This window comes from Branchiostoma lanceolatum, chromosome 15 (genome assembly GCF_035083965.1).
Source record: "Branchiostoma lanceolatum isolate klBraLanc5 chromosome 15, klBraLanc5.hap2, whole genome shotgun sequence".
Taxonomy (NCBI): Eukaryota; Metazoa; Chordata; class Leptocardii; order Amphioxiformes; family Branchiostomatidae; genus Branchiostoma; species Branchiostoma lanceolatum.
The window spans coordinates 13,265,653-13,277,143 of NC_089736.1; the positions used below are offsets into that span (position 1 = coordinate 13,265,653).

General features: G+C 42.4%; 1 protein-coding gene and 1 long non-coding RNA gene across 2 annotated transcripts; both read right to left on the bottom strand.

The window, feature by feature from the left end:
• Positions 1-378: 378 nt before the first annotated feature.
• LOC136420261 (uncharacterized) lies at positions 379-6,258 on the bottom strand. Its single transcript, XM_066407111.1, has 7 exons — positions 6,226-6,258; positions 5,193-5,439; positions 4,840-4,996; positions 4,087-4,228; positions 2,616-2,828; positions 1,867-2,079; positions 379-777 (listed from the first exon to the last, which is right to left on the bottom strand). Exons 1-7 carry the CDS (start codon positions 6,256-6,258, stop codon positions 541-543), a joined length of 1,242 nt encoding a protein of 413 aa, XP_066263208.1. The 3' UTR covers positions 379-540.
• A 157-nt stretch (positions 6,259-6,415) lies between these two features.
• On the bottom strand, positions 6,416-9,586 carry LOC136421156 (uncharacterized). Its single transcript, XR_010753376.1, has 3 exons — positions 9,395-9,586; positions 7,695-7,806; positions 6,416-6,502 (listed from the first exon to the last, which is right to left on the bottom strand). It is a non-coding gene; the product is annotated as an uncharacterized lncRNA (long non-coding RNA).
• Between the last annotated feature and the right edge of the window lie 1,905 nt (positions 9,587-11,491).

Below are 11,491 nucleotides of genomic sequence, written 5' to 3' on the forward strand. Positions count from 1 at the left end.
CATGACCACGTAGATTTCATAATGAAAACACCTTTTTTTGTGCGACACTTTTTTTTATTCGCACGCTCGCATCAGTTAAAGTGTTCCCAGAGGATGTAATGTAATGCAATCAACATGGCCTAAGAGGTAAACATTGAAGGCAACGAAAGCAATAGTAGGGGTCCGAAAAATCGGTTTTTGAAAATCAATTTATTTAGTCATTTCTTTACATGAATAGTTCAAACAACACTATCACAATGTATAGCAACGACCATGATGCTAAAATACGACGTTGTTGTGATGCGAGAACTCGTGAAAATCGTGGGAGGCCTGAGTTTTTGTAGGCTCGGGAAATTAAAGGGATCATCGTTAGGCATGTTTTTGCGCGTTTGTAAATTCCTATGTAGTTATTATGCAAATGTGCAAAACAATGTTTAACTTAGCAAATGTCACTACCATGAAGCATAAAGATTTCAGCTAATATTGCTTTGGTTGCCTTTAACATTACTGAAATGTGATCAAAGCTATCACACAAAAAAATGATGAAGACAATGCGGCATATCAATAAAGAATGGACATCATGTTCTCCTCAGACACGGGGTAGGCCAGCCGCTCCGGTTTCTTGACGATCAGACGCAGCACATCCACAAGCTTCTTCATCATGGCGTGCCTGCTGTTGCCATAGGCAACCACGGCGCAGATGTCGCAGCCTGCACTACCGGGGATGTCCGCTAGTTCGTCATCAGGACCGTGATATGGGGAGATGTACGCGTCGGGATCCGACTTCAGCTTCGCAATCTGGGCAGAGTCAGTATATGGATTTTAGAATTAACATGACTGAATGAATGAATGAATGAATGAATGAATAAATAAATGAATGAATGAATGAATGAGTGAATGAATGAATGAATGAATGAATGACCACACAACATGCCCCAGATTCTACAAGATACATGAGACAAACAGGAGACCCCACAAACTATGGCACCTGGCAAAGCAGAAGCCCACACATAGAGAGAACCTGCAAAGGGTCATACACATGAGTACAGCTCCAACAGAGCAGGCACCCAGAACATGCCCCACATGCGGAACGACAACACAGGATGTAGTAGGACACTTTATCACACAGTGTTCAACCTTTAATTCGACAAGGGATGCATTAATGGATAACATCACAGACTATCTGGGAACAAACGTGGCTGCGAATATATACCAACAGCAAGATGAGAGGCTTGTTGAAGTGTTGCTGGGTGTCAGAGTTGCGGAAGAGGTGTCAGAGGAACAGTGGGAAGAGTTTATGACAACAGCAGCACAAACCATTAAACCGTTAGCAATAATGGCACTGAAGCACACGAGATTGAAATGATAACAGTATATAACACATGCACCAAGAACAAAGAACTAAAAGACATTGATAGAGTAAAACACAGGACCTGAGAGGAACTGAGACTTTACCTATACCTGGAAACAAGAGTCAGGAAAGGACACTAGAGAATGTACTTATAGTACGTCAGGGTCACAACTTGGAAATTGTGAAAGGAGATAAGACTGATGACCATGTGATTATGTAGGTTGTTATGACAACTTATAAGCTGTTGAAAAATTATACCCGATAAGGGAAGGAGAGACAGAAGTGAATCGAACACTACAGAAGAACAACAAGTACCACAAGCTTTGACATATCGATGTGAAAGACGTCATATACCGCGAGATTTGTAAATATGTCTGGTCTTTTAAATATGTATCAATACTGTTATATTTTAATATTTTATATTTTAATTGTGATGAACCTATGGGGGGATTAAAGAAGAAGAAGAAGAAGGAATGAAGGATTGAAGGAATGAAGGAATGAATGAATGCTATATATGAGCGTCCATTCTTGCGAACCTGGTCAAAGTCCATCAAATTGCCCGGCCTTTCCAGTCCCAGGAACTTGGCCATGTAGGCGACCCCGTGCCGTCCTGTAGGGGGAGGTGTGGCGGGGACTATGCCCGTACCCGCCGCCAGGTACACGTAGTCCTGGTTCGCGTTCTTGTAGACCTGTCTGTAGATCCCTTGAACTAGCCTGGATCCACGGGCATTCACCTCGCATAGCCTCAGCTAAAGTGTTTCAACATAACGTGATAAGTTCAGCACTGTTCTACTGCAAAGAATACAACAGTAAGAAAGAAAACAATACGGGAAACTTTTAGTACAAAAATTTAGTATTAAGAATAAGCAAAAGAAGAATCATCCATACTGATATTGGTGCTAGGTGTAAAGAATTAATTACACAGTGGCTCTAGAAAGCCCCGGTAATGCGGTCCCAATAGACCTCTTTCCAGTTACGGCGGCCATTTTGAATTTCCCGGGGTCAGCTGTGGGTCATGCACCAAAGTGAGGCTGGGGATGTGTGGCCTATGATATGCCTCTAGGTATGCCGTCAGGGGTGTAGTTACGGCAGGGCAACGAAACCACAAATTTGTCCCAGTGGATTGCTTGGTACCGGCTATATAGATACATATAAAGGTGCTTGGAAGATGATTGGGAAAAAGTCTAGTCATGTCTGTCGCCAAAAGAAAGGCGTGGCCTAAAGCTTAGTTGGTTAGTGGTCGTGGAGCATGGTCGGTTATGTGTATCTGGCACTGAAGACTTACCTTTCCATCCTTCATCTTGAATATTTCGACGTTTGTGAACCCATCGTTGAAGCCACACTGGATCATCTTCGCCATGACGTCGTCAAAGATCCTCCACATGCGCGTCTGGATGTCCTGTGGCTCGTTCGTGGGACCCAACATGGACGTAAACTTCGCCTCGTGACCGTCATACTGGAGCTCGTCAGTGATCTGAGAGTGACGACATGTAGGAAACTTAGAAAATCGTAAACGTTTAAAATCAACGCGGGACCCGTGGGACCCAACATGGAGGTGAACTTGGCATCATGACCTTCATACTGGAGCTCGTCAGTGATCTGAGAGGAACGACATGTATGAGACATCTATTAAAGGCAACCTAAGAAATATTAGGGTGTTAGAAGTTGTGTTTTCAAAATTTATTTTTTAGTGATTTCTATCCATAGTAAGTTTGAATAACACAATCCCATTCGATATCGACCATGCATCATGGAGCGAAGATGTGATGTCGTTGTGTGGTGTGAACTCATTGAAAATCTGAGCACTTGGAGGCGAGCCATTATTTCAAATCTTCCGAACATATGCGATTTTGACCGATAAGTCCCGAACGCTTCCGGAGAACTAATCACGTGGTCATGGCTCAATATCCTCGGGCGTTGAGACGTCACGCGGCCGGAAGTTACCGAAAATTGTCGACAGAAAACGGTTACTGCTGAATTCTGGGCTGATTATTGGGTGGTACCAATAAATAAAATACTACTTTTGCGGCTTGTTTCTGGGCTCTTTTCAAACGCCCAAATACGTTTTTAACCCGAATTACATTATATCATCACCAAACGTTCTTATATTTGAGTTATTTTCTCAAACTTAATATGTGTGTGTGTAGTCCCCATCACGCGAGGTACCAGTCCGACCGAGGTAAGGAAAGCCGGAGGGCGATCCAACCCTCGGGAGGGCTTGGACAGAGTGTGATGCAGAATACATTGTGTTGTATGCCATTTTTGTCATGTACACCCGAAAACACACACATTTTAATGCGAAATGCGCGAGAATCTGAGAAAAATGGGTTTCCCCCGAACAAAAAATTGTGTGAGAGAGAGAGAGAGAGAGAGAGAGAGAGAGAGAGAGAGAGAGAGAGAGAGAGAGAGAGAGAGAGTGAGAGAGAGAGATATAGAGAGAGGAGAGAGAGAGGAGAGAGGGAGAGAGAGAGAAGGAGAGAGAAGAGAGAGGGAGAGAGGAGAGAGGGAGAGAGAGAGAGAGGGAGAGAGAGAGAGAGAAAGGGAGAGCAGGAGAGAGGAGAGAGGGAGAGAGGAGAGAGGGAAAGAGAGAGAGAGGGAGAGAGGAGGGAGAGAGAGGAGAGAGGGAGAGAGAGAGAGAGGGAGAGAGGAGAGACAGAGAGAGAGACAGAGAGACAGAGAGAGAGAGAGGGATTGCCATGCTTTTCTCTTTTACAGCCAACGTATAAAACAGTAAATGTTTCCAATGTTTCACTCACCGTCCAATGAACCAGCTTCCCGTCAACCACACAGCCGTCCGCGGTACAGAGCGTCTCGGCGTCTAAGAACGGCTCCACCAGCACGACGTCCCGCAGGGCGAGGGGGTACTTCTTCACGTCCAGATACTCCGTAAAGTAGTCCCTGGTACAAAAAAGATAGCGTAATCACAGCTTAGCTTTTAGGCTCTCTAGCGTTTTTTTTTGAAATGCAGGGGCCGACTTTGTTCCCGACTTTGGAAGGAAATAACTCGTTGATCATTCGACTGTGGACAAACCTTAAGAAGAAATTTCAAGTCCAAGTCGAAAAGCTGGAAAATGATATCTATGAACGTGGTGGAAGTCATTGAGACGAGAAAAATAACAGAAATCTTTATTGACACGACAAAAGTACAGCAACCTCCGTATGGTCTTCTACAACTATACATGCAAACAACAAACAATGGGATACAAAATGATTAACCTATTGGGTACAAGTATATGAATACTTAAACATGTCGAGTTTACACGTATCACTTACACTACTAGTTCTAAGATCTAAACATTCATTGATATATTTACCTATTTGTACGCGGTAAGGGTTGTCTTCTTCTAGAATGTATTTGAATTTATCTATAGACTGGAATGTATCTGTTGAACATGCGGAAAGAAGGTTGAACAGCTTTGAACGTTTATCATTATATCGTGGACAATCTAGGATAAAGTGTTGTTCATCTTCAATTTCATTTGGACAGAATGGACAAAAATTCAACTTGCCTGTAGAACGCTGCACTGGGCGCAAACATAAAGTCCGGGTGTTCATCCCTCATTGTCTTAAAGTCCACGAGCGCATCTTTCAAGTCGTCGTAGTTCTCAATTTTCTTCAAACCATAGGCTAACGTCGCAGTTCCGGACTTCACGAAAGCAGAAAGACCTTGGGGATCATGTGTGAAAAATATTATGTTAATGCTGGTAAATTTGGTGATATTTGCATGACTGTAACATAGCTTGTTCTGTTATGTGTAACCGGAGCTTTACTCAATGCAACCACTGCTAGGCACTTCTTGGCATTTATCGCCATTGGTTAATCCCACTTTTCATAATCGGACTCGTTAAATCTTGTTTCTTACCGACTTTCTCCAAGGTTCGCTCTGCATCTTGGAACAAGGTGGGTGAATCCAGATCCAATGTGCCATAGGGAGTTGTTGTCTCGGCTAGGTCTAGGTACTGCCGTGTGTACGGTTTGTGGAACGCCAGGTAGCATGACTCGACACTGGGGCCGGGGATGTGCGGGAAGTCCCGGGCCAGGGCGGCGTGCACGAACGTGGACAGGTCGGTAGTAGGCAGAACAACATTGACGTTATTCTCTTTCACCACCTGAGGGGTATGAGCGGGAGATGGGTATCACATAGTGCTGCGTTCCGGTACTGTGTACCGGGACTGGACCGTAAAAATTTATTAGGTACAGGTCCAAAATACCGGATCATGAAGTACCGGTACTGTACCGAAATAGATTTACACAAAGTACATATGCTTATTTTGTGACTGACCTCCGAACCTCATGGCCTCATGCAACACCAAACGTGACCAAAGTGATACCTTGGAACAGCGTAACTAATATGCAATAGATCATTCAGGCAGGCCGGGACTTTTGATAGCAAGGACAAAGGAGTTTGGCGGTAGGAAACCTAGTTATGTTCTTTGAAAAAAGATACTGACAAGTTGAAAACAGTTTAGGTATGTTTCTGTCAAGAAGTTCAGAAAAACACATTTAATTTTTCAAATTGTTTAGGTACAGGTACAGGTTCGGACCTGTACCTTAACCTCTGTACCGGTACCTGTACCTGATGTTACGTTTAGGTACGCAGCACTATCACTTAATCAGGCTGACGGGTTTTTGCCAACCCTCTCTGTAACAGCTGCGGTTATCGAATATCTTTTGTCGCAAGGACAAGAGCACACTTAATATGTTTGTGTCCGGAGGCATTGTTTTCGGTATGTCTGATTGTCTGTCTGTCTGTCTGTCAGTTTCGAAGTTATTTCCATATTCTATATTTAAGCATGACTCGCCACAGAGTGACAGAAAGTGAAGAGCAAAAGGTCAGAGTTGCTAATGCTATAGGAAGAAGAGTTCATAGTTGGTACAATTAGTCTTTTATCAACCCTCTCAGATAGTTGACAGATAGGCAAGGTCATGGGGTCAACGGAAGAGGCCATTAATGCACGGGGTGTATTGTTATTGGTTTATGTTTTGTCGTAATTAGATATTTGTTCTATTATATATATACTTGTAATTTTCAATAGATGCTCAAAAGTTGAAGTGCAGATCACAAAAATAGTTTTAAATGAAATAGCGATTTTCACCCACCTTCTTCAACCGTTGAACGTAGTCCATCAGATTCTCCTTTTCACCGATGTTGTTGAAAATCACATTCTTGACCTATTAAGTAAGTGAGAAAATAAGTTGCCGTGAGTAGCCAAATTTTGTGAGGACGGTCGTTGGCGAAAAATACGACAATGCTTCATTTTTTGAGCAATTTTCCGGCTAATGGGCCTTCTTCGTCACTCGCTGGGTTAATTTCATTCATGATCAGTCGTTATAGGGACCGACCACTTCTTATGACACCGTATACGTCTCAGGGCTGGGCATAGCCGTGGCGACTAACGAAGGGTGTTTTTGCTTGATATTACATTTTCTATCCCTTCTTAGACGTGGGGCATCGCTCATTCGGTGGTTTTATTCGATGGTTATAGCACATGGCCAGGCGTTATGACATCATATACACCTCGGGGCGGGTCATTAACCCTTAATCATCACATCTTTAATCTTACATACCTTGAAGCATTTGTCAGTTCATAGGTCAAATTGAAAGTAACAGACCCAGTACTTCCAATACACTTGACCACCACGTTGGATTCATTTAGAGGACAGACAAGTGGTGATAATGGAGAAATAATGACCGGTGATTATTGCAAAATGTGGCATTCTCATTGCTCAGCCGATTTAAGGCCCGTGACACCTGGGGTGGCTAGGTTAGCAGTTACATGCACGTAGCTTTTGATGTATATATCTGTTTTTAACAAATAACAAAAGGTAATGGAAATAACAAATATTTAAAACATCAAAACAAGAAAATGTTCAATCTCATATATTTGGGTCGAAAAACTCCCTTTTTGGTGGAAAAATTATATATGTTATTAAAAGGGCTTCTGCCCACTATGAAAAGACTATGTTAACAGGGTGATTTTTTTCTTTAGTAATAGATAGTATCTCTGTGATGTCTCGAACGTTCGAATATGTTCGGACGGTACCATTTTGCAGCTTCCACGGAGGTCCCTTTTTGTTGATAGCCTCTACTTATATCAATATTTGATATATACTTGATCAATATCTGTACAGTTATTATCAATAAGATCCTACCAAAAGTAGTTAGTAGGCCAAATATTTAGTAAATTCCTGTTTTTGCAATATATAGTTACATTGAACCATTCTTTCACGTCGAGGTCTCGCAAGGTTACCTGCGGTCATTGAGCGGTTCGAAATTTATGTTCAACAGACGTTGTCACAGGCTTTAAACTGCATGAGTGGTCAACATCATTTGGCTATATGCTAATGACTTCTAGTGACTCACCTGTACTGTTGGGCACTTCCTGAGGTCCTCTTCCTTATCCGGGCTCTCCTTACACAGGGGAACAAGCACAGTGACGTCACGACGGGGAGACGACATGGTCAAGCAAGTGTTCCTCAAAAAATATTAAAACAAAGCCCGAAAATAATTTAATCAGGTTGGTAGAATATAGGATATAGGAGATTCTTTTTACAAAACCAGGTAATCTCACCTGCTAACGTTTCGATGTCTAACAGACACCTTCTTCAGAGCTTTTGACTGGAGTACTGCTTCTCACCGCTATAAGCGCAAAAGCGCCACCTACATCGGTTACTTTTTGCGGTGAGAAGCAGTACTCCAGTCAAAAGCTCTGAAAAAGGTTTCTGATAGACATCGAAACGTTAGCAGGTGAGATTACCTTGTTTTGTAAAAAGAATCTACTATATCCTATTAAAAAAAAGGATATGATGTCCTTGAAAACAGTACTTAGCAATGATCAGAACAATTTTAAAACAAATACGTTATCATCAACAATATCAACACGCTATGTCGGCTGCTGTAATTCCAAACTGGTTTCTCAACAACTTTTTTGTTTATACAACCAACTGACATCTACCCTCACAACTAGTAACTGGCATTTTACTTGTTAGCGGGATGACTGACAACAATAAGAAGTGGTTATAATGATGAGTCATGTCACATTTGTTTATCTATTCATTCTTGTTCCGTGCGTATTATCTCAACCCGTCATCTACCAACCCCCCTTTGTCAAAGGATGACCTTCAGCAAGTCCCGCGACCCCTACCCGAGGACAAGGTCAGGCTCTATTGATGCGACATAAATCATTCATCCAGTATAATCGACATGTCGGCCGCACCTATTGTTTACCACAGAGATAAACTACATTGCTATATATGTATATGTTTCGTGTATATATTTCTTCGTACAAATGGACTGTCGTTTTCACGTGGTTTACATACACACATTACTAGAGTAATAGTTCCACTAGAACCGTTGTTTCTGCCCCCCCTCCAAAATATTAATTTTGTTTGCTTACGTTTTTTTATAGCTCAGGCAGACGAAAGGGGTACTAGAATTATAATGACTCAAATTGGATCTGAATTTAGAAAAGGACAACACGCGGCTGAGGTCAACAAACTCGTTGAAGAGAAAAAATTCCGTGCAGCTTTATGGTAGGCAAAATGCCCCCGGCTTGTTACAGACTAGTCATTTAGAAACTCAAGGCACAGCAATGTTACCTTAAGCCTGTACAAAATAGAACATCAGTGCCAACGTTTGAGAGAAAAACGACAGATACCTCCTCAGATCTAGAATTTGTATAGTTGCCTCGTTGACATTAATCCACCGTCTTACTTAAATCCGACACTTTTAAAAACAGTGGGTTTGAGAGATCTCTAGCGTAGCACGCTCTAGGTATGCACAGTTTAGATACACCTGAGTGCAGTGCATTATCCTGGGGGACGTTGGGTTGGAGATCTGTTTGTACGTATCTTTTCAAGGTGTCGGAATTATGTACCGTGGTGAAATTATGTTACTAGAGGTTAAATATGTCCTACTTATTAGAAAATGGACGCCCTGGCAGGAAAAGGCCGAGAAAGTTTACAATCCACGAACGCTGGAAATGACATCACAAAAATTATAACTTTGTGGTCACAGCGACCCAATTCTCAAATATCTAGAATTTTAAGGAAAAGATGTCCTACCTTTGTGTTGTTGATCGGCTTAGAAGTCAAAAAAATTGCACAAATGACCGACAAGCAGTACCTTTACATGCACTTGTCCCTCCAGTCACTGTGAATACAATGAACATTGTTGAGATAATCCACCCTTATTAAATGGGCGGGGAAACAGACAATGCAATGGACCACGCCATGTGAACTCGTATTGTGCAAATCATACACTTCATGTGATGAGATAAACCGACCTTGCATTCTCCTCTATTTCACACATTTGCAAAGAAACAAGAAAAATGTGACCAGATGAGTAAACATGTTCATTTTGTATGTAAGTTGTATGTGTATCAAAAAAAATTGCTGCGATCTCCACTTACATGCTGAACACAATGTGTGTGAACGTACGTGTATTTGTTATGACATTTTGCTCATCCTAATGTACGATTAATGTTCTGATACTATCGACCCAATTCAAGGAACGAAGGTTTACAACCGAAGAGAATCACGCAATGATTACCGAGAAACGGGTATCGGGTAACATCGCGTGATTCTTTTTAATCCTCCAGAATTAGCAAGTTGCTGCTGGACAGGCATGCTGTTAAGTATAGTTAAACCTGGACAGGTCACCTCCGGTCAAAAGGGCCCCGTCCATACGGTCTGCCTTTTTACCGGAATGCCCCGGAATGCCCAATTTACACCGGAATGCCCTTGAATGCCCATTAAGGAGGGTAAATTCTACCGGAATACACTATGTTTTGACAAGTAAACATCACAGGTAGCTGTATTCTGGCATAAAATGATATATTTATGGCCCAGGGAACGTATGTGAGAAGAGGTGACCACTGTGTATGTGTAAATATAGGCCTATGTATGTGTAAAGCGGTGGAATGTGTGTGTATGTGTACTGTGCCAGGTTGTGAGTATATGTGTGAAGCGCCGCTGGCTGTGTGTCTTCAGCGTCTGGTTGTGTATGAATGCGTCGAGCGACTGGTTGTTTGTTTGTTTGTGTGTGTGTGTGTGTGTGTGTGTGTGTGTGTGTGCGCGCGCGCGCGCGCGTGTGTGTGTGTGTGTGTGTGTGTGTGTGTGTGTGTGTGTGTGTGTGTGTGTTGGAAATGGCCAGCTGTATGTGTAAAATGCATGTACTGTATGTATGTAATTTTGCAACACTTGGCTCTCAATAGGCAGGGCCCCTCTTTCTAATTCGTACCAAAGCATTAACCATATTCTCCTTACACACGGGAACAAGTACTGTGACGTCACGACGGGGATTACATGGTCAAGCTCTTCAGTAAAGACACGCAAGTGTTCCTCAAAAAGAACCATAAAAAAGAGACATGTATAGATGTGACGGGTGTTATTAAAAACATAAAGGACGCATCGACTGTGATTAATCGGGCACGTCTATAGATACGGTCATTGGCCCCATAGACGAACGGTTACAAAGGACCTTAAGGTCTCATTTATGAGTTTGTTCGCCCCATTGGCTTACATGTTATAATACATGTTTTACATGGGCGCGATCGTAAGGAAGCTATGTGCCAATGTTATTCATTCTATGTTGATAACATTAACCCTAGATGATGTAAAAATCGCCAACATTTTCACTACACACAATCTCTTTTTATAGCAATTACAAACTGCACTTAGCTACACCTCCAAAAAGGCACTTCCCAGCTGTAAGCGCACGGCCGGGCTGTGCACGCGTCCGACCTCGCGCGCGGCTGCCGAACTTTACCTGCTAATTTCGTCAGTTACAAACAAGCTTTCATAAGTATGACGCTTGAAATCAGCTGGGCTAGCTAAAAGGGCATTGCTACCGATATAAACACACGTTCATGCAGCCGTTTATTTTTGGGCTACGGACCCACTCGGAGTAATACATAAATGAGACCTTTACAGTCGCTTCTCCGTCTAAAGAAAACTGCGCAAGTTTTTGAGATTTTCTACCTCACATAGCTTGACAAATTTGAAAGGCAAAACACAATATTCAATAAAGGCACACTTCGGTTATCAAGAGTATGGAAAAACTGTTCCAGTCTTAGTAGACGGACAGAAGTACGAGTTATAACCACTCGCACTTACCGTAGAACCGTGAATTGTATACTTCACTGCCGTGGAATTGCCCAC